The sequence below is a fragment of the Egretta garzetta genome, unplaced genomic scaffold, assembly GCF_000687185.1.
Source record: "Egretta garzetta isolate BGI_Z169 unplaced genomic scaffold, ASM68718v1 scaffold40, whole genome shotgun sequence".
NCBI classification, from domain to species: domain Eukaryota; kingdom Metazoa; phylum Chordata; class Aves; order Pelecaniformes; family Ardeidae; genus Egretta; species Egretta garzetta.
In genome coordinates, this window is record NW_009258484.1 from 861,290 (window position 1) to 885,559 (window position 24,270).

The following is a 24,270-nucleotide window of genomic DNA, read 5'->3' on the forward strand; positions in this document are numbered from 1 at the left end:
CCCATGGTGGGGCAGGCTGTCCCCCTGCAGCCCATGGAGGCCCACGGGGGAGCAGATCCCCACCTGCAGCCCAGGGAGGACCCCACGTTGAAGCAGGGGGATGTGCCCGAAGGAGACTGTGACCCCATGGGAAGCCCGCACTGCAGCAGGCTCCTGGCAGGACCTGTGGCCCCATGGAGAGAGGAGCCCAGGCTGGAGCAGGTTTGCTGGCCGGGCTGGTAACCCCACGGAGACCCACGCTGGAGCCGTCTGCTCCTGAAGGACTGCAGCCCCTGGGAAGGATCCACGTTGGAGCAGTTCCTGGAGGACTGTCTGCCGTGGGAGGGACCCCAGGCTGGAGCAGGGACAGAGAGTGAGGAGTCCTCCCCTGGGGACGAAGGAGCAGCAGAGACAGCGTGTGATGGGCTGACCCCAACCCCCATTCCCTGTCCCCCTGTGCCGCTGAGGGGGAAGGAGGTAAAGGAAATCATGAGTGAAGTTGAGCCCAGGAAGAAGGGAGGGTTGGGGGAAGGTGTTTTAAGATTTATTTTTACTTCCCATTACCATACTCTGATTTGATTGGCAATAAATTAAATTAATTTTTTCTGAGTCAAGTCTGGTTTGCCCATGATGGCAATTTTTGAGTGATCTCTCTCTGTCCTTATCTCGACCCACGAGCCTTTTGTTACATTTTTTCTCCCCTGTCCAGCTGAGGAGAGGGAGTGATAGAGCGGCTTTGGGGGGCACCTGGCATCCAGCCAAGGTCAACCCAACACAGTGACATAAGGAAAACATTTCTTTCCTTTCTTTCTTTTTTTTTTTTTTTTTTTTTTTACCAAAATGCACCAACTCTGGCTCTCTTTGATGCATATGTTGCTTCTTCTTATGTTAAGTCTAACATGCTGCTACTCTATGTCCCTTTTATAAAAGAAAGCATTAGGGAAAATAGGAACTAGTGAACAAATAAAAATATCACATAAAACCCTGGAATATATTTAAAGCATCTTTGAAAAGCCATCTGAGATATTAAATATTTACTGGGTTTGGGTTTTTTTTTTGGTGAAATATAATTGTAAGGATCATATTTTAAAAACTGGGATCACATCATGGAGAACAGACAGACCATGAAATACTGTAGAGGAGAGGAATATATCCTGACAAGAATTTGTGAAGCACTGGGGAAGGTTAGTGCTTAGTTCATATTGTGCAAGCATTTTGTAATGTATCTGTAAGAGTTTTGTCAGTATAAAATCATGTAAGCCTGATTTTTAGAGAATTAGCAGGGAACATACTGAGAATAGTTTGTTCATGGCTGTGGAACTCAGTTTCACTATTTACAGATCCCAGTCGTGCTTTTTGTTTTCATAGTGACTTCCACACTGTGTTCTGTGAATTCTCCACAAATGTTGCTTGTTGAATAATGGAAGTATTTGTAAACTTGTTTTTTAGTTTGAAATCAGCTTTCAAGGTACATGTGTTTTAGTCTGTTGGCTCCTTGTGTACTCAACCAATGGGGAAGTCAAGCTTTATCATGAAAAGGGAATTTTGATGGCTGTGTACTATCCTTTTTGCATTGAAGGAAGGGCAGGCTGATCCAGCCCTGCTTTACTGGGATTATCAGTATGAGTGGATTTGTAGTACAGGCTGTGGATTTTTTTTATTTTTTTTTTTGAATCACTATCCAAATGTTACTTGTTGTAACTTACATAGCATGGAAATAACTTTACAGAGGTAACAAGGAACTAACCATCTTCCTTTTTTTCTTCTCTCTGTAGTTTGTTGCTCAGCCCAACTGCCAGCAGCTGCTCGCATCCCGCTGGTACGACGAGTTCCCTGGATGGAGGAGGCGACACTGGGCTGTGAAGATGTTGACATGTGTTGTGATAGGACTCCTTTTCCCGGTCTTCTCTGTGTGCTACCTGATAGCTCCCAAAAGCCCATTAGGGCTGTTCATCAGAAAGCCATTTATCAAATTTATATGCCATACTGCATCCTACTTGACTTTTCTGTTCCTGCTGTTGCTTGCCTCTCAGCACATTGACAGGTCAGACTTGAGCATGCAGGGACCGCCACCAACCATCGTCGAGTGGATGATATTACCGTGGGTCCTGGGTAAATGTATTACTAAAGAAAATACAGTGAAAAGTGTTTTGACCCCTGTGGTTTTGCCAAGCATTCCTGAGGCAGGAAGATACGGTAGAGAGTTCTGACATGAATTATTGACCTACCAAACCAGGCAAATGGTCCATCTCCTTCAATACCAAGCAAGAGTAGTAGACAACTTGGGAAGAGTTTAAAAATCCAGTGTCACCACCTGATATATTACAGTGAGGGAAAACAAAAGATAGCGAGAGTTTCTAAAGCAGTGCCCTGAAACATACATGTTGATACTATTTTTAATATGTCTTTTCTCCAGTCCAGAAATGGTTCTGATTCTTCTGTGTCCTTTTTTTTTTTTTTTTTTTTTTATTTTATTAGTCTACTTTTAAAAGGAGTTCCCTTTGCCACAATAATTCTTTTTCATGTATTAGAATGAGGCACAGTGTCATTTCTGGAGTGTTATCACTAACATTAGTTACCTAAACTATACTTCTTTCTAATGTGACAGACCCACCTATGTGCTGATCAGCATTTTCAAGTGAGTATTTTCATTAAAATACGCATGCAGAATATTTTTTTCTGTGCAAAACCATTGACAAGCATTTGTCACTCAACTTCAAACAAAATATTTTACATCAGAAGGAATAAGAAAATCTCCTGGCCTTTTTAAAATGGGGGAAAAGATTCCTACTCTTTCCTGATAGTTTAAAATAAAAATTTCAGTCTGCGATTACTGAAATATTACTTTGGGTGGGCCATGTCAGCCTTAAATGTCTTTCTGTGTAATTGCTCAGTCCTATTGGATTGGACTATCCTAGGTGCTCCCTAGCTTTGCGTGTCTCCTCTTCTAAATGGTGTCTCTCTTGGTGTGCCATGGTCTCTTCCCTGTTTCTTATTTTAGGAACCAACACAAGTTTGACCAGATCAGGCCAAATATACTTGGTCTTGACTGAAATGAAATTGTAGAAGGAGGGACTTAGTAGCTTTAAATGCAAGAATTTAAGTTTGATATCTTCATTTAAATTGTCATCACATAGACAAGTTCATGCACGAGCTTTTCTGAAAAGGTTTGGTGGGGTTTTGATACTGTTACCTCTCTCAGAGCTTCCCATTAAGATGCTGCTTCTCTTCACTTTTTCAACTTTTCCCAAACACCTGGCCTTGTTTTAGAGCAACCAAACTGACAAGCTTTTGGCATCATTGATCATATATAATTTACAATGCAGCGTTGAATTTATAATATGCTAGTTGGCAGTGTCTGACATTCCAGAGAAGAATGAGTCAGTGCCTTTTCCTCTGTGTGTTCCTCAGTAGAGCACTGTGGGAAGCAGGAGGCAAGGCTACATCTGTCTTTCACTTAAGCAAACAAGCGTGCCTGACTGAAAACGCTGGGTACACTTAGTTGTTGGGAACCTTTCAGAAGGACCTGCCTTCCACCGATGCACTGCTTTCTGAGATTTCCCCCATGATAGCATCACATAAAACAGTCCTCACCACCAGCCTTCCTCGTAAGGTGTGTTGTCCTTTGCTGGGTAAACCAGGCTACTAACATCAAAAAAGCCAATATCTAGTAGTATTGCAAAGGAATTAATCAATCTGCAGGCCACTTAGAATGACATTTCCTACAGATAAGTCAGACTAACTTCAGATTCTCACCTCTTCAGGTGAGATTCACATTTAAATATTAAAAGAAATTTCCTCCAGTAAATTTCCCAGTTTAGTGCCATCAAGAAATAAGAAACCAATATAAAAATCATTAGTTTGATGCATTACCTCCTTAGAAATAAATGCTACAATGCTGAGGAGAAGCAGGGGGCTCATCAGTGCTGTCCCATGCCCAGAGGGGAGATATTAGTAGCTTTTCTGTCTGGCCTTCCAAAATAACAGGTGGTCAGTATCTATCCAACTTTCACAGTACCCTGAGGCTGAAGGATAATAAGAACAAATGCATAGCTGACACATAGACCTTGACACAGCAAAGTGGGTTTTATCATTACCTATATTTTTAAAGAAAGAAATTAGAGCCCAGAGAAAAAAGCACTATCTGAGAAGGGCAAGGGCTAGTTTCAGCTAATGGCAGTTCTAAAATTTTGGTGACTAACTCCTCTCCAGAAAATGTGCAGTGGGAAGAGGAAGAACCTCCATTGCCCTCAACCTCTGACACTGTTGTCTACTTAGGAAAGAGTTTAAGTAACTCAGCATCCCAAAGCATTTGTTTGAAGAAGCCATTAACTCTGAGAATTATGACTATCAAGATGACTATTGCTTCTAAAAGCAGCATTAATATTTGCAGTATAGACTCATATGGCCAGATTATGCCAGTACTGCCGGTGCTGAATAAGCCCTTCCTCTGCAACCAGTACAGGTCAAGTCAAGGGAACTGGTTGCATAAACAAATATTCACGAGCATGAATAAAGATCAATAGTCAGATACCATGTGGTCAAATAGCTTGTGGTTAATCTAGACTGTAATGTTCAGAGAAACTGTGCCTTCCAAAATCTCTTGCATCTAAAATGATGTATTTTAGACATTGATCTCTAGTGTTTCCTAACTAGTGGTTTCCTCACTGTAGTTCCAGTTTCATGTTTGCTGGATTCAGCTTTCAGATTTGGGTTGCTGCAGTGCCTTAGCCTATCCAAATAATAAGGCCCCAGACTCATCCATTGTAATCTCAGGCATTTCATTAGGTACCTAAATTCTGGCTATCATTGAAGGAGACTGACACATCTCCACAGGACACTTCAGCTCACAGCATGTGATGAAGGTGCCTATTTCAGCCTTTTTTTTAATTTTATTTTATTTATTTTTTTTAATAAAGGAATGAATCTCAGCCAAAACATGCCATTTTCATATTCACATACATACTAATTCTGGTCTAGTAATCTTTTAATAAACTAAATAGTTCTATTACGTCCTTATCAATAAGCTATGCTTAGTTTCCAGGCCACGGTTTAGTCTGTTATCTTTTCAAACTATACAATTATGCAGTATCCTTCAAAAGAGTAAATGCAGCACTCCTGAATTACACAAGGGATCCTAAATCTGATAGATACATACATAGATATATCTTTGCGTTTTCCGGATGTAGACAGAAAATGTTGATGTCTGAGACAAAACTAATGTAGCTCTAGGGTAATAGTTTTTCTCTGAAATTGGAAACATGACCAAGTAAAACCTTTTCCCAAAGCAAAGGTTATCCTGGAGCAGCTACAGCTTGTCAAAACATTTTAAACAACAGAATTCTTTGTGCTGTGCAGGTAGTTTACATTTTCGTTGCTACCCCCCTGAAAATGAGGAGAGGAAGAGGAGGTCTACCTTCCAGGCTTCTCATCAATGTGAATTTCAGCATAGAATCATAGAATTATTTAGGCTGGAAAGGACCTTTGAGATCATTGAGTCCAATTGTTAACCTAACACTGCCAAGTTCTACCAGTGAACTGTGTCCCCAAACTCCACATCTACACATCTTTTAAATACCTTCAGGGATGGGGACTCAACCACTTCCCTGGGCATCCTGTTCCAATGCTTGACAACCCTTTTCTGTTAGAGGCTGTTTCCTCTCATCCTATCACTTGTTACTTGGGAAAAGAGACCGACACTCACCTCACTACAACCTCCTCTCAGGTAGTTGTAGAGAGCGATAAGGTCATCCCCTCAGCCTCCTTTTCTCCAGGCTAAACACCCCCACTTCACTCAGCTGCTCTTCATAAGGCTTGCGCTCCAGACCCTTCACCAGCCTTGTTGCTCCTATTTGGACACACTGTAGCACTTCAATGTCTTTCTTGCCAAGTACAGAGGGACGCTCACTTCCCTAGTCCTGCTGGCCACACTATTTCTGATACAAACCAGATGCCATTGACCTTCTTGGCTACCTGGGCACACTGCTGGCTGTCCACCAACACCCCCCCTGCTAGGCAGCTTTCCAGCCACTCATCCCCAAGGCTGTAGCATTGCATGGGGTTGTTGTGACCCAAGTGCAGGACCCAGCACTTGGCCTTGTTGAATCTTATACAATTGGCCTCAGCCCACTGATCCAGCCTGTCCAGATCCCTCTGTAGAGCCTTCCTACCCTTAAGCAGATCAACACTCCTGCCCAACTTGGTGTCATCTGCAATGTTACTGAGGGTGCCCTCAATCCCCTCGTCCAGATCATTGATAAAGATACTAAACAGAACTGGCCCCAATACTGGGCCCTGGGGAACACCACTTGTGACCTGCCTCTGACTGGCTTTAACTCCGCTCACCACAGGTCTTTGGGCTCAGCCATCCAGCCAGTTTTTTACCCAGCAAAGCATACGTCCATCCAGGCCATGCACAGCCAGTTTCTCCAGGAGAATGGAACATACATGTATTTCACAGAACTTAAGGAGTTTCAAGATTGTCCATAACGATCTCCAATGATCAAACAGTAATTAGCATTTGCCTACTACTATGTAATAGAATGCTGAATGTGCATAATTAGCACATATTAAAAGTGTCATTAGAGTAGGAGGCTCAGAGGAAAAACGTGTATTGGGCTACATCTCCATGGAGACTATCAATTTTACATTTTAAAAACCTCTTAAGGAAAAATCTGCATTAATTTTGTCTTTTACATGATTAGATGATTACACAAGTGGTGTTACAGTATGTGGTGATTATCCATGGAACAATAAGTCAGTATAATAAGGCTAATGTTGTAGCATTAAGAAGCAGATGTGGAAAAATTTCTCAGTAAGAAGAGTCAGAATCTCCTGTCCTTGCATTTAAACAAATAAGAAATAAGCTTTTTCTGGTAAGGAAAATTAAGTTTTTTCTTTATATTAGCTGTTGATTTCGATACCCCAAGCATGCCAGATGCTTCACACCACAGAAACATAGGCCTGTTTCCTATACTTGAGAATCCATCACCACTGAAAAAAAAAAGACACAAACCCAAGAACTCTATATTGTGGAAAAAAGTGAGGAAGAACAATATTTTCCATCATTGAATTCCCCATCCAGTTGCTGAGTGGCCTCTGAGCTTTATAAGAGTGATGCAAGGGGGAAATAAAGCAAGGCCCAACCTCACCCTCTGTGCATCTCGACTGCAGCTCACGTAGGATCATATTGATCCTTGCAGACTTGCCATACCCGTTCTTCTGCTCTAAGCCCCAGCCTCAAACCTAGCCATGCTAGATGTTCTCACAGTGAGCATTTGGCTCACCAGGGAATGAACACTACAAAATTCAGAGGAGAAAGCCAACAGCCAGACAAACTTGGTGCTTAGTAGATGTAGTTTAAAAGCTCCCTGCCAGTTGTTCAGGGTGGCTGCAGTAAAAAGAACTTTTATTTAGGCAAATTTGTTTTGATGAGTTTTTTGCTCTTTTATGGGCATCTTTAAATGCTCATCGTAATTATGTTATTCAGAATAGGATTACTTAAATTACTGAATCTCTTTAACAACGCATTCCCCATCCTTTCTGTCAGAGTGGTTTATACTATTGGAGTATATGAATCCATAGAGAATGTGGATGTTTGGGAACTGTGCAAACTGCAAACATTTGTGGTCAGCGAACTGCTGGTGGGATGTATGGGAGTGTACAGCTTTGTCAGTACTTAGCACAATGTACATCCAAACCAGTGGCACAGCAAGGCGCTTCAGATGAAGTGATCATAGATGTGGCAAGTACACTGTGCATCATCTTCTAAATTTGGTCAAGAAAGTGTTGTGTAAAACATTAAACAGTCAGTACAAATTGATGTGCTCCAGGGAGCAGATATAAAGGATAATATGGACAGCAAGATAAAACAGTGCATAACCAGGAGTGATGATTAAAGTGCAGAAGAGGAAAATAAATCCAAACAAACCCGGAACACAGCTTCAGTCAGAAAGAAGGATAATGTACATAATAACCGTTCAAGGCCATTTAGTCCAAACTACTGCTCAACACAGGCTAACTACAAAGATAGATCAGATTGCCCGGGTCCTTGTCCAGTCAAATCTTGAATTTCTCCAGGGACGGATGTTCCACTGCTTCTCTCAGCAACCTGTGCCTGTGTCTAGCCACTGGTGAGCTTTTTTCCTTGTATCAGGTGGAATAACCTGTGCCACAACGTGCAACCATTACCTGTTGTCCTTCCAATGTGCACCTCTAGGATAAGTCTGGCTCCAATTAATCATAAACAGCAGTTTCATTAGTGGATGACAGCAGTAATATCCCCCCATTAGTGTCCTCTTCTCTAGGCTGAACAAAACCAGCTCCCTCATCCTCTTCTTGTACATCATGTGGTCCAGCCCCCAGTCACCTTGATGACCTTTCACTAAGGTTCATTCAGTCAGTTAGTATCTCTTCTTTTTATTGGGGATCCCAAAACTGGACCCACTATGAAATTATTTATTTAAACATCAGGACAGCCACTTCTTGTCAGGACTGCCTGACTCTTGCTGTAACAGGACCTTGTTACTTGTAGGTTTTCCAGATTTTAAATATTTATGGTTAATATTTTCTATGTAGATTATTTTATTTTATTCTTTGGTTGGTGGTGGTGTTGGCTGGTATGTATCTTTGTGTGTTTCACATTTAATATAGAATGATATAGAATGGTGTTGCCATTTCCAAAATTGAGGCCAAAGAAAAATGCCTTGTTTTGATTATGATAAAAAAAAATCAGGAGACTTTTTCTTTGGGAAAACACTTTCAATGGTGCCATGACCTCCAGTTGAGTACGAGTAGCCATATGCATTTTTTGCTGTTCTAGTAAAAATCTATCCTAAATTTGAAAAGCCTTTGTAAATGAGTCTTCCATCTAAAATGGAACTACAGACTGTGCTTTGGTTCCTGAATCTCATCCATAGTGTCAAACCAGCCATAATCAGTGTCTCCTGGTCTCAGTGGCAGAAATGTGATGTCTGGACCAGGATACCGCTGCACTTAGCAAACCTGGAAGCTTTTACTTTATTTTATCTTCAAATCTTTTCCCTAAGCATTCAATATCAGCCACAATGTAGGCTAGATGGAACAGTGCTCTGCCTATCTTTAATTGCCTTTTACAGTGTTTAAATAGACCACAAAAAATAAAGGCAGTTCTCTTCCTTAACGATGACTGTCTGGATGTTCATTTTGCATACATTTTTATTAGCTATGGAAAACTTCCCTCCCACAGGCAATGCCTTAGAGCTGCAAATAAGGACTCTGCTTTTACAAGATAATATAAAATAATCATATATAGACAAGTATTCAGAGCAATCAGATTTTTTCTTGCAATCACAATATTTTACTGATGAAAGCAAGTTTTGGTAGGATCCTGAGATACTCTCTGGACTGTTTTCAATCTAATACCATTGTGCTTGCTCCTCTAGCATTCAAATATTTCACATTTTAACATTACAATCATATAGCTTGAGGAAAAAGAAAACAGAAGAGGCCTGCAGTGTGTGTGCAGAGCCTAGCTTTGATGCCTTTGCTTCCTAGTAGGGGCCCTCAGTAAGGAGGCTAAAGACGCCTGTTGGGTTTTTCGTCTTCTTTAATTCTTTCTCTTCAAGTTTCTCTTTCTCCCATTTTTAGCAGGAGTAGTGAATGTTTCACTGTTATTCCTGTCCTAGTATAGGGATATATATCCCTCTCCTGGGATAGAGGTTCAGTCTTCTCTCAGGTTGAGAAAAGGCAGGTTTCCTGTTCCCTGTGCAAAAATTTTAGCCATAAAGTTGCAGGGCCAAATATTCACACTATTCTTGGGAGATATAGTTTAAGCATTTCAGGAAAGGATGTTGTTTTGGATGCTGAAATTCAGTCTTATGCAGATATCTAGCTGAAGCCCTGAGATAGGCTTCTAAGGACTGGTAAGACTCAGTGTTTGAGACTCATTCCTCTCTCCAGTTCCTAATGTTCCTCTTGTCCATGCTGTCTTAGCACTCAGTGTTCATAGGCTGTGAACCTTGGCTAGGCACTTGAAACTCAGAGTGAGCATAAAATGCACTTTATGAGGAAATTAGGTCTCTTGCATGGTGAATTTTACTTTCAGTACCATGTCCTTAATTTAGACATTGAATCATGGAATATTTCAATGACTAAATCCTTTCATGGGACTGGGCTCCCAAATACGGAGTTTAGATCCTCAGTATTGAGATGTTCAGATCCTTACATGCCTGTTAATAGGTGAGAAAGGGACGAACGGTTTCCTACATCCCTAAATACCCATTCTGGCCTTGCCTAGAGCTGCGCATACAATGCTGAGCTGGTCTGTGCAGGACTCTGAGAGCTTTCTAGCAATGCTATAAAGGCTTTTCTGTGTTTCACAGACAAGCTATACATTAATTTATTCTGCCTTCAGGTCTTGTATCCCTTCATGGATCTAAACCTTGTGCATGCTTGAAAACTGTATTTCTTACTATCACCTACCTGATAAAAGTATCTTCATTATTCTAGCAACACTGACAGAATGTAATAAGTGCTGACAAAGATAAGGAACATGCAGATGTTTGGAGATACAACATTTTAATCAATATTAGATTGCAGTACTGTACATGTTGGATACATATTACTTTATAAATTAAGGCTGTCTATGGTAATAGCTAGGATATACGCCTTCCTTAGCCTCTCCACAACATTTTTTGTGAAAGCAAGAAACTATTTTCTGCATTAAATCAATTTTGATATATACATGCCACAAATAGTTTCAATGAAGCCATGGAGATTAAAGGATAATGAGTAAAATTATGCATGCTCCACTCATCATGTAAACCTGTTGAGCTTAATAGAGATTTAGAGGTAGTAAATGAGGATATACTTTTTCTTTAAAGACATTTATAGACTCCTATGCAAAAGTACCTGAGAGAATGGACCAATACTTACGGATGGCTAAATTTCTATCTACAACATTACTGTAGAGCAGAGTTCAAAAGCAGAAGTGTGCAGAATTTCTGTACTTTATGATCATATTTAGGTACCCTTGCTCCAAACTCAGCATTTAGCAAGTTTGGTTGTTATGAATTAGGAGATTAAATCAAAGTAGATAAAGAAAGTGTCTATAAAGTGGCATCTGGTCCCATTTTTGAAATCTGATATACTCACAGAGAGGTTACACCTATGATAAATACCCTACAGGAAACCTGCACCTTTTTTGGCAATGCATGGGGTGGCCATCTTGGATACGTAGGGTATCTAAAATGGCACTGGCACTTGTGTTCAAGCACATTATATACATTCCAAAAATACAGTATCTTTCTTGTTTCTCTAGATCATGACAACTACACCATCACCACCTATGGTCCACTGGTATGGAAGGCTTAGGTGCATGAACCTGAAATGGTTTGGATGAGTATCTTTGATTAACTTTTATTAACCCTACTAGCCAACGCATATTGAACATAACAGTCAATCTAAGGTTACAATTTATTTTTGCATACACTCCAGGACATCAAACATTTTTTCTTGACTTATATTCCCATTCTTTAACAAAACCCTGTTTTACAGGGGAGAAGAAAAATGGCCAATAATGTTAAAATAGATGTAGTAAGTTAAATCTCCTTTAATTTTCCACTATGATAATGAACTACAATTCATTTGCATTTCAGAACATTTTGCAAAGGAAATTCAAAAGGCTGCTTAAAAAATTTTAACTGGTAATTACATATATTTGCTTTTGGCACTTATAGGAATACTGTGAAAGTCAGACTTCTTGCTATTCAAGTTATGAAAGAAAGTGTGTAGTCTAAAGATACTGGCTACTGTCCCTTCTAAAGGTACTGGGTTAAGGGAACAGCTAGCCCACTTCTATGGATGTCTCACTGCATAAATACTCAACAACTGAACAATGTGATGGTATTGGACTAGGTGGTGAAACTAAGCAATAAATATTTGAGGGGCTGTTCAATGCTGATTGTCCAAACTGCCATTCCAAAGTGGGTGAAATACGTATGTGTAACACCATAATTCGTAATGCCATGCCTACACCAGCTTCATTTGCAGCTGATCACTGTTTCTTAGAAATTATACTTTTCCTTGAACATGAGAGTAAATGCATTGCTGGTACATAATCAGCACTGAAAGCTCTCCGCTCTGATAGACCATCATTCATCCAAAAAGCTTGAATGCTCCATAATCCCTGTCTTGTTCATTACCTTTTCACTGCACTCCAAAGGCATTACTAAAGTCATCTCCACTGTTTCTGTGGGGGAAGGAATTAAATTCAATTGTACAGATAAGAAAGTGAAGACAAAGAGTGAGTTGAGGTTAGATATTAAGTGTTCTCAGTGCTGAATTCATGTGCACAGCTAATTTAAGCCAGCAATTCCCAGACTCAGCTTGCTTGAGTATAACTGTCCTGGGAAGAGAACTGGGACATAAATGATGCCTCTGGCCATGTCATTCCCAGCTCTTTGCCTCACCTAGCACAGGACCCAGATACTGCAAACAGTTGTTCCCTTCCCAAACAGCCGTTTCCCCATCCCCAGGGGAAAGCAGAAGGTGTGCTTTTGATTTTGTGTGTGTTCCTTGGAAATAGCTGTATTCTGTTAACAAAATATGCCCCAGAGATTGGGAGCCCCTGAATAATGCCAGGATGCCTCTCTGTTCCTCTTGCTACCTTCATATACCTTCAGCAGAGGTCAGTTCATCAGCCCAGGTGTAAAACAGAAGAGATATTTCAAGCCTTATCAATGCTCACTGAATTCCCTGGAATGACTTCCCTGTGCTTCAGAGAGATTTAGATCATTAGCAGCTTGTCTCACTTCTTGTTTTATCTGTGAAAAACTCTAGATCACATAGTAGAGCAAAGTTGCGTTTGTCAGTTAAGTGGTTTCACAGTCCAGTGAAAATATGTTCTCCAAGAAACACACTAAAAAGTTGTTGTTGAACTTGGCATGCAGAGATTGACCCTGAGGAACCTTTTGCTTCCCATCACTTAATGGCAAGGAACAAAAATAGCACAGAGCAACCAACCTTTTGTGGGAAAGGTAAGGACAAAATTAGCTAGGGATCCACAAATCTTTTTAAAACTAAAAATAGTTCAGGATACTGCCTTTCATAGCTTTCTTTGACAAATCTTGATGTTATTATTTACAGTGAGACTTTAACCGTAATTATAAACAACAACAGTTAGTGTTGTGAAGATGGCATAATATTTTTGTGAATTTTTACAGTTGATGGAAAATGTATTTCATTTTTGTAGTTGCTCAAGGTTCAGTACAAGAAAGGAATTTGGGCAAGGTATAGCTAGGATGTTTTTTCTTAGAACTTAATACACCTTTGAATGGATTTTGTAAGGGAGTTATATTTTTGTTGTTTGTTTCTTTTGAATAGGAGTGATAGACATGTTCCTTAGGAGTAAAATCACAGGTCTAGGTAGCTGCGAATCAATGATGAGATCAATCAGGATAGATCCAGAATTTTTACCATCTAAAAGTATTGTGGTTCAGCCACAGCTGGCAACTAAGCACGACACAGCCGCTTGCTCACCCTCCCCCTGCTAGTGGGATGGGGGAGAGAATCGGAAGAACAAAAGTAAGAAAACTCGTGGGTTGAGATAAGACCAATTTAATAATTAAAATATAATAATGATGATAGTGATAATGATGATGATGACAATGATTATGATAATAATAATAATAACAATAACAGCAAGAGAGAGAGACAAACAGAACCCAGGAAAAACAAGTGATGCAACCACTCACAGCCTGCTGACCGCCACCCCACCAGTCCCGGAGCAGCAGTCGCTGCCCCCTGGCCAACTGCCCCCCATTTATATACTGAGCATGACATCATATGGTCTGGAATAGCCCTTGGGCCAGTTGGGGTCAGCTGTCCTGGCTGTGCCCCCTCCCAGCTTCTTGTGCACCAGGCAGAGCATGGGAAGCTGAAAAGTCCTTGACTGGTGTAAGCACTGCTTAGCAACAACTAAACCATCAGTGTGTTATCAACATTATTCTTACGTTAAATCCAAAACACAGCACTATGTCAGCTATAAGGAAGAAAATTAACTCTATCCCAGCTGAAACCAGGACAGAAAATTGTCTGACAGACTGCACAAAAGATATTGTGTCTAACCCAAGGCTCTATCTGAAGGGACAGAGAACATTCAGTATTGAGCTGCTGTCCTGCTTAAAGCTGCATTTTTAAAAGGCATTTCAGTGTCTAATATCCAAAGATTTCAAGACTGGAAATATAGCTTCAAGATCTAAGTCTATAGATAAATGTATAAAATAAAAGCTTATGAGTGTATATGCATTGATGCATATACATAAACAAAAATCTACAGATTGATCATGTAGTATGTGATATTCATTACTCAGATCTTACAGATTTTTTAAAGTCTTATGATGTAATTATAATGAAAGATGGTATTTATCTAAGAAAGTTCTTATTTTATTTCAGTGCTTTTTGTTCTTCTGTAAGAAGCATTTTAATTTCTATCAATTTTGTTGGCTTAGATAAAATTTATTTTTACAATATGTAGGGTTTATTTTAGAAGAAAGAACTTTTTTCATTAATGTTCAGAAATGCTTATTACAAAAAGAAAATATATTTAGCATATAGATTTCATTTTTTTCTCCAGATTTTTTTATCTGATCTGTTTTAGTTCCTTTCTTGCATCAGGCAGACTGGACTTCAGTGAAATGGTTACATTGATCAGCTTGCATGTATAATACTTCACAGTGCTATACAAAACCTCTCCATGGTGTCTGTCATTCCTAGGGCCTCATGTGGTCTGTGGGATTCTTGCCCTGAATTTATGTCTATTTGATCCATTAAAACCACAGGGTGTTTAATGAAATGTGTTTCTATCATCTCAGCCTGTTTCAAAATACCCATGCTGTTCTTTCTCTTGTACTTCTCTAGTATCTAGTTATAAACAATGCAACAAATGCTTGAATGTCTCATCTGCAACTTTTCAATTTAAGTCCTTGATTAATGAGGTGGAAGAGCTGTATAATGTTGATAATTTCCTTTCAAGTGGCAATAAATGATAAAAGCAGGTTGATGGGGAATAGATAGGTGAGGGTATAAGAGGCAGGTGTGAAATCTAGCTGGTGTGAAGAGATAGGAAGGGCACAGTTGGAGCAGAGAAACAACCAAAATATAGCAAAGATTATCCAACTAAAATGGTGAAATCTGCTAATTATTTCAGCTAAACACAGGCACCTGGAAGTTAGACATCTGTTTTAATTCAGCATAATCCTCCATGGCTCCCTTTTCAGTCAATGGGAAGACTAAGTCACCTGCAGATGGCAGGATTATTGCCTTGGAGATGCTTGTTTCCTTCCAGGGAGGTAAAGAGAGCTTTGGGCAATGAATTTGTACCAGCCTGACTGTCTAAAGGCTCTTTCTTTCAGATCTACCCCTTGTATTTGGCTGGTTCCTCTTAGCAGTTTTTCCCCCATACCTGTGTGCAGGCTGGTGATGTTCCCTCTGCTTTGTTGAGACGTCTTTCTTGCTGCTGAACATGTAGCTCTGGCATGAGCTCTGTCACAATGTCATAACGTTGCTGCTTTGACACATTAATAAGCAGACAATGCCTGGATTCTAGATCTCTTTCATACCTGTAACAATGCACCCATTAGACAGTCTTGTCACTGCATGCCTTCTCCTCTTCTATGTCAGGTTTATTTTGGAATTGCCCAGAAGTGTCCTTAGATAATTAAGTCAGATTGTGTCCAGTCTTCTAAACAGAAAAGGGGAGAGTGCAAGGTCACAGAGATAATGCTGCTCTGATCTCTGGATGTCTTTTTCTTTTTTTAAAAAATATGTAGATTTTCCTAGCCTTTTCCTGATTCTCCCAATGAACATAACAGAACAAAATTGGCATATTGTATCAGACCCTGTAAAGTTAAAAGCTGACTTACTTTCCAACCCCCACCAACCCTTCCTTCTTGCAAAAAGATATAGTTATGATCTACAACAAGATTTCAATACCTCTGGCTATGTGACCGTAATTTAATCCTAAACAGCACAACTTGGAATCCCTGAGGTTCGTTGCTCAGTATAGCTCCATTACACAAGCTCACCAGGCTTTAGAGAAGTCTTCCACTTTGCAGAAAGGCTCCGGGATTTCAGAGTATTCTTTTTTAGGATAATCCTTCAGGTACACTTAGGAGGATTTACAGAACTCCAGAGATCCCAGTTCTTCCAGCATTCATTGCTCTAATTGAGTATCCTTCAGGATACCTAACCATAGAGACCTGGTACCTCCAAAGATTCTGATCACGGCTTTCATGGTGAGGCTGCCCTGGATTCTGGCAATCAACCTTAGGGTTTTGTACCTTCAAAGATGTGCCTTCAAAAAGACATGTCTGGGAAGCTCTAGCTTGCATGCATGGATTGTGTGTCTGTCACAAACATAGTAGCCATCAATCAGCCTACCTTCAAGTTCTCTGGGGTCCCATAAGGTCTCAGTAACTCTATTTATATACGGAGTTTGCACTTTGATGCTTTGGCTGGCAAGAAGGACTAAACTATCACATCTCCAGTAGACCCAACAACAAAAAAAAAAATAGGATTTCCAGTTTCCCATAATCCTATGCTTGAAAAAAAACAATCCCTGCATCAGGATGAACATAAAAGTTGTCTTGAACCAAGAACAAAATTTAGAACCACCACCATTACGATGTCAAAGTATATTCAGAACTTTCAGCTGCCAAAATGACTTCAGCATTACTGGTACTTTGGATTAGTTCAAATTTACAGTAGCCATATACTTTCTTCCACTACTCTATAACAGGCCAGTATTTCTCTGCTAGTGTCAACTTTACAATTACATTTAATTTTCTGAAGCCCAGGAAGTGTTTGGAAGAACAGTCTGGCTTTTCCCTCACAAAACAGATCAAATGCAGCAGCATTAGTCAGCATTTCTTTTTCAATCTGTACATAATTCTATTATATTTTAGGCGGTGCTATCAAAGCATAAGGTGCTGAGCAAGAGTCTTACAGAGAACAGCCTTGTTGCATTTATGTCAGTTCATGTCTTTGGCTGGTTATGAATCATGGAATATCTTGACAGGAGACATTAATGAACCTTCAGCCTCTTGCTTAAGCATTCATTTTATTAATCATCCCAACCTATTTCTGCTCTGTTTTTAAAGCGTATTTTAAAGGGAACGCTTAACTGTGATGAATTACAAAAGAGTTTGTTTAATTCTATGAATGTGTGTTCATTTCCATAAAGCCTTTTTATTCAGGGATTTTCTATCCATGCAACTGTCTGCTTTCTGTACCATAGCACTCTTCCCAGTGTCAAGATTCTGGGGCTACATCTATATTATTAATTAAGAAAAGCTAAGGAACTGTTTTCTAACACTGAGGCTTAGGGGCCATATCCGTATTACATAGTCTTTGGCTCCAGGTTTCCTCTGAGCCTGGAGCCAGGTCTCCTCAGGCTCCTGCGGCACAATGGTTATTTTTATGTGCCGTTCTGCTGTTGGAGCAGGGGCGGTCCACAAAACAGCTGCTTTTATGACCTGATGTTACACCTAAAAGGTAGTGGAAGAGCAACCAGAAATATTTGGAAGTACATGGACTGCATGTTGGAGGTTGGAGAGGACTGTGGAGGGAAGGAGGAGCCAGACCTGCTGTTGTCATGTTCATACTATATGTCAGGAGCCAGACCTGCTCTTTGAAGAGTAAGTGGTTAAGTCATTTCACAGGCTGAAATGGGCAGGCATTTAGGAGCCTGCCTAGTAGCCTGTGAAGGTGTATTCCCATTGTTATGGCACTTGGGCAGTTAACAGCAGCAGTGGATGCTGTTAGTGGATGTTGAACACTGCCATGCAATAATTTTCAACTGTTTTCTCCATTGTGGTTCATCACAATTGATTGCAGCTTGAAAATAAATGTTAGTTTCTTAACAGTGCTATATTTCGTGTATTAGTTTTACCTGGTAACCTACAGATAGAGTTGCAATCAGCCTGTCTAGGCTGTTGTAGACACTAAAATGGGCATATCCTACTTTCCTGTCTACATGTTCCCACCATGGTCCTTTCTTAGGTGTGTTCCCTGAGCTCTACAGAAGGCTGAAATAGTGGTGGTGGCATGGCTAAAAATGAACCCTATGAAAATAAAAGTTGCTGGACCAGTCAGATGATTCAGATACTCCTGAGGCTCGTGATTGCCAATGATGACACACAAAACCAAAATTGGAATATGTGGCTGAGATTTGAGGGGAGAAGGTAGTGAGGAAGGGAACCTTTCATTTTGAAAGCAATCAGAAGACAGGAAGACTCAAGCCTAAACACTAAAAATGAAATTGTACTCCTCCCATCTATCCCTCTCCTGCCTTCCAACTAACTCAGAAACTTACCTGGCACAAACAAGAATAGATCAGGAATTACTTCTTGGGGATCATGTTGGAGACAAGACACAAGTTTTCCATGCAGTCAACTAGAAGACCATTGAGACAAAATGTTAAGGTTCAAGGTGAATTGAGCTCAGACTAGAGTGATGCAGAACTCTATAGGTCCCTGCACGGAACCCGTGCAATATTTGGTAAAGGAATGTGCTAAGCAGGTGGAGAAAAGCCATGCTGAATTAATATCTATATGTGAGAGACTGGTCTCATCTGTGGTTAATTTTGTCCCTTTAATGAGCACAGAAGTAAGAAATTCTTTTAAGAAAATAATTAACTGTGAAAAATTAAAAGTTCTATTGGTATTGTTACTGAAAAAGCTCTGTAGATAATAATGTGAAATATGCATCTAAATGTTCCATGTAGTTTTATCATACCATATGATACAATATTGTGGGGTATCTTCTTCAGAGAGGTGGTAATGTTTATAGCATTAAAGAGTCTCCGCACAGTTGTCTCTGGAGCTGTCAAACCGAGACAATTTGCAAAATTTACCATTAAGATTGAATTTTTCTGTATCACTTTGTGTCACACAGTTGTCTCTGGAGCTGTCAAACCAAGACAATTTGCAAAATTTACCATTGAGATTAAGATTGAATTTTTCTGTATCACTTTGTGTCTAGCACAATGCATGCTCTGCACACCTGAAAACAGTTTCCATTCCTTCATGTCCCAAAGGAAGGAATTAAAAAATATTCTGCTGGAGACACTACTCTTTCCTATGGAAAAGGGAGACTTTAGCTGAGCATTGACAACAACAACAGAAATTCTCTTCCTTATTGTGTGGGTTGCAATTGAAATAAATGAATGTGTTGGATTGACTCCTGCAGTCATAAATTTTCCAGTTGGAATTATGTTGCAGCAGATACCAAGGACAGAGTTGGCAGTGGTGACTGCTTTTAAGACCCTTCTTATACTTATTAGTATGGGAAAAGAGATTGGAGAAAGCCAAAGAAATTGCCTTGTACAAGCAGATGATTATTTCTGGGTTTGCCTGACAAAATAATTCCGGAAACATTAATGGGAAGGTAAAATTTCACCTAACAAGATGTGTAATTTAGAGCACTTATCCACCTTCCCTTTATAATTACTGTGAGGAGAATCAGTCCATCGCGAGATAAGTGTCTAGAATAGTCACAGCCTTTTTTATTTAATACTCATGCTTAATGAATTATATTCTATTTACAGGTTTTATCTGGGGTGAAATCAAACAGATGTGGGATGGTGGACTACAGGACTACATTCATGACTGGTGGAACCTCATGGATTTTGTAATGAACTCCTTGTACTTAGCAACAATCTCTTTGAAAATTGTTGCGTTTTCAAAGGTAATTTTTTTTTTAATTCAGCAGAATATTTACGATAAATGAAATTAGGCTTCTTCAAACTTTCTTCTGTATTTGGAGGTTTTCAGGCTTATCAGTGCAAGATATGTATGAGGTGCTCATTGAATCTTCAGCAACTATGACAAGAAGCTAGTCCAGGATAAGAGCTAACAAAATATTGTGATTTATGCTTTTTTCTTGGTCCAGGCAATCTTTTTATATTTGATCCTGAACAGTCATACTGTCGTTTTCTTGGAAAAGGAAAATTACTGGTAATATTTAATAATTTGCACAAAAATAAGTTTTGTGTTAGTCTTTGCTTCTTTTTCAGTAAGAAATTATTGCCTCTAAGACAATTTTATGCACCACACGAAACGTCCAGACAGGGCTACAAGAAAAATATTTACTCAAAATTAGGGGGGGAGAAAAAAGTTAAAGAGCAAGATTTTAATTTTGTTTTGAAAATTTCTGGTAAGTACAACATGAAAAAGTAAAGCTGAATGTGATAAAATGGTCACTTGAGGCTGCACATGTTTGTTTTCTCATCCTTTTCATGGACTTTTTATGAATAGTTTTATATTCCCACTGTTTGAAGTATCTTCCAGCAAAACAGCCCTTCTTTCCAAAGCCATGGAACATGTTGTATTTTGTATTTATTCAATATGAATCCATAATATGATAGGAATTCCTCATAAAATGAAATATTTTAATAAAAAAATCATCTCAAAGACAAGGAAAGCAGATCTGAAAGGAAATGAAAGCATTTCTTAGCATCTGTCATGGAGCTTTTATCACATCCAAGTAAAGGTAACAAGCCCATTTTTACTGGCCACTGTGATCAGCACTGTACTTCACCTGTTTCAAGTTCCCTGCCACCAGCTACCCTGTATGCATGGAAGGAGAGCCTCTCCTCTGCCAAGATCCTTTTGGGTGGGAAAAGAAGAGGAGACGACCACCAAGTAGCTGGTTACACCTCTCTATCCTCAAACAGCAGCTGTTCCTGCTGCAGCCCTGCCATGACTACAGAGGAACATAGGAACCTCTAACTTACATCATCTCGTGTCTACCCACAAGGGTCCACACATCAGCTGATCAGGGGAAGGGATGAGCAAAGACACACCAACCTCCTCCTGTGACAAAATTTTCTGGCATGCTGGCTGTCTGGCTGCAAACCTTTGGAAGTCTTCTCACTCAAAAAAATCGGAGCTGTTGCCTGAAAAAGCAAGATGTGAGGAGAGCCATCATTTAAAGCTGATGAAATTCCTTTTTACACACAAGTATGCTTTATCATAAAGTGACTGGAAAATAAATAGTCATTTCACTGTCCCATGTAACAAAGCGAGCAGTTAATTGAAAATGCATGTTTCCAAAGCATTGGACATGGCCAACTATTTACTTTTGAATAATATTAATTAGAAGACATTATAATCCTTTCATCTCCCAGCCAGCTTCTGCTTGCAATAGTGAAATTCCAGGGTGACAGTATCTGGGATAATGTGCATCGACTACTCTCCAAATTAGCACTTGCATGCCAGTCATAATCAAGTCACAGTGCATAAAGCACTATCTTTGTTTCTGTGGCTATTATTTTTTTACTGTATGTGCAATGTTGCACCTAAATACCTTTTTGTTCCTTAAAAGATCCTCAGTCATGGTAGTCAACTGAAACACACGATGATGTAATGAACAGAGTAATACAAGTATAATTTAATACCCAGCCACATTTCCTTCAAATATTTACAACAGAGTTCCCCACCTCTATGCCAGATGAGATTGAGAGGATGCCAAATGTAACCAGCTTGTTTTGATGCAAAGCTTTTATTTTCATTTCCTAAACCTTGCAAGACAAGTTCTTCTGCCTGGAAGCATTCAAGGCCAGGTTGGACGGGGCTCTGAGCAACCTGATCTAGTTAGCGGTGTCCCTGCTCCTGCAGGGGGGTTGGACTAGATGACCTCTAGGGGTCCCTTCCAACCCAAAACATTCTATGATTCTATAATACAGCTTTTTCTGTATTTATTGAATCACATATATAAGCCCAGTTCTTAGATGCATTCTACCTTCTATGAATCAGCTCAAGCCACCTAAGAAAAAATTTAACCAACTCCCTTGGATAAAATTATGAGAATGCCCTCATACTTCACTCCTGTGTGATATATTTCCCCAGAGAAAAACATACTGTTTATTGCCCATTTGAGGTGCTCTGACTGACACAGTAGTTAAGCAGATGGATATTATTTACAGCAGCTTATGGGATAGTGTAAAATACACCAAAGTATGTAATTTCAGGATAAGAGAACTGCTAAGATAACTCAAAGTTATCTGTTTCACTGCCAGTATTCAAATAAAATGAGTACATCTCATATTTTTCAAAGGACTATGCTTTTTGTCTCTGATTGTATATCAACATGTGAGGTCTTTTTAAATTACCCAGTCCATCCACTGAAAATGCTCTCTCCCTGACAAATAATGTGATTATAAATAGTGCATTGTCACATGTTTTGTGAGAATACAAGATGACTGATTTTAAGCAACACATCTGTTTTGACGGAAGTTTATAAATATAAATAGAAATCATTGTGCTTGAAGAAAAATCATTCTTTTTATGTATTTGGAAGATAATTTATTTTGTACTGATGCATAAAGTTAGGTGAAGTAGCAAGTTATGTGCAGACCCTGCTTGTTTTATCTTAAATTGTTAAACCTGCCCATTGGACATAGTGCTGCTTGTTTCCAATTCTGCTAGAGATTGCATGTAAGTTCATCTTACTGATTATGTGTCTCAGTCACCAACATGAAAAGCTAGTGTTGGATCTGCTCTGTTCCGTAGTAAATAAGATTAGATTTCTCTTCTGCCACCAGCTCTGCAGAAGCTAACTTCTTCTTCTTACATGTTTGCATTGTAAAATGGTTTTGATTGATGTTTCACCGGATTCACAGAACAAATGTCCATTTACATAGGAGTATTAACCCTCATCCCCCCTGAAAAATTACAGATTAAATCCCTCAATGCAATTACTGTTTTAAAGCTCTTTGCTACACCAACCCCCTACCCTCTTCCTCCTACTGCTGCTCTGAAATTCAGCATAATGAATACAAAGATTGGGACATACATTTGAAAATAGGAAGATTTTACATTTGCATATGACCTTTCAGGAAAGGATTTAAAGTTCTTTTCCTGAAATGGATATTATTTAACCTTTCTGTTTGTTATCAGAAACAAGGCATCACATTTGACCAAGGTCCAACAGCCCATTAAACATCCAGGTAGCCTGATCTACATGTCTATTTGGTCTCTATTCATACTTTCCAATGATCTACAGTTCATGACTTTTGTTTTCATGGGAATACAGTGATCACAGAGCTTTTTTCTCACAAATGGTTCTGATATTAGTTTTGCATTTGATTTCCTTTGAGTAAGGATCAAGAATTATTATCTTGTATTCCCTGCATGACATTGCACAATCTTCACGTTTGTGCCTTGAAACTCTACCGTTTATATCCTGCTTAATTTGTTTTCTGCTCTGCTTAATTTTCCATTCATGTGCTTTATACATTTCCTTCAATCAACAAGCTAACGATAGGCATTATTTAATCATGTTAAATGATGGCTAGCTTTGTTACATGTCAAAAGGTTGTGTTTGCATTTGAAGTGGGGACAGAAATTCAGCAGAGTCACAAAATAATAAAAGAAATACTGCAAAGTATCAACATCATGATTTACAAGTGTTCTATAGTGTATTGTGCTGCTATATTTCCTCTTACCATTTTCCGTTCCATAGAACAATAATCATTTAGTTATTCTATATAGAACATCAACAAGCATGAGTGAGAGAACAAAAACTTCAATTCTGCATGTTTTGGGTTGTTTGGTCCTAAAATATAGTTGGTGTTTTTTTCATATTTTCACTGTTTCTGGTTTTAATATGCCTAGACTTTTCGCTCCTCTGCTTTCTTTTGCTTTTCACTTGTGAGCTTCTTTGTTTTCCTGGTTCTTCTTTGATATTTCTAGATTTCTCTTCAGCATCCTCTAGTTAGTGGAATCAATAGAGGTTTGTTGTCAGAGCCCTCTTATACTCATGATTTTCTGTATATTATTCTCTATCTTCTTTCAGACAGTATATTTCACAGATCATTTCCAAACTTACTTCTCAGGCCTTCACCTTTCTCACTATTTTTCAGCTAAGTATTTCAAGTCTCTTAAATCATATGTCTTCAAAACTAAAATAACAGCCCTCACTCTCTGCTTACAACCATGAGACCTTTTGCATTGTATCCACACATGCAGGAAGCACTTGGGACCAAGAAAGGCAGTCAGTTCATCTGAAATAACACAGTTGTGCTTTTGATTTCCCTTTTACAAATAAGAGGTCATTTGATCTTTTCTGACTGTTTTAATACACCAGTTTTGTGTCTCAATCCAGAATATAATAGATAAAGTTCTTTCTTCTCACCTTTCTCCTTGACCTCATCTCTTCTAGAAAAGGTGATATTGGATACATCTTGCCAGACTACAGCTATAAGATAGCCTTTCCCCTACCCCAATAATTAATGAAAAGAAATGGAGAAAG

General features: G+C 39.3%; 1 protein-coding gene across 1 annotated transcript in view; it reads left to right on the top strand.

Moving 5' to 3' along the window:
• Positions 1–24,270, top strand: part of TRPC4 (transient receptor potential cation channel subfamily C member 4) — a 108,087-nt gene that overhangs the window by 61,078 nt on the left and 22,739 nt on the right. The window contains exons 3-4 of the mRNA XM_009644665.2: positions 1,755–2,091; positions 19,565–19,704. Of these exons, the coding sequence (XP_009642960.1) occupies positions 1,755–2,091; positions 19,565–19,704 (477 nt within the window). The remainder of the gene's footprint in view (positions 1–1,754; positions 2,092–19,564; positions 19,705–24,270) is intronic.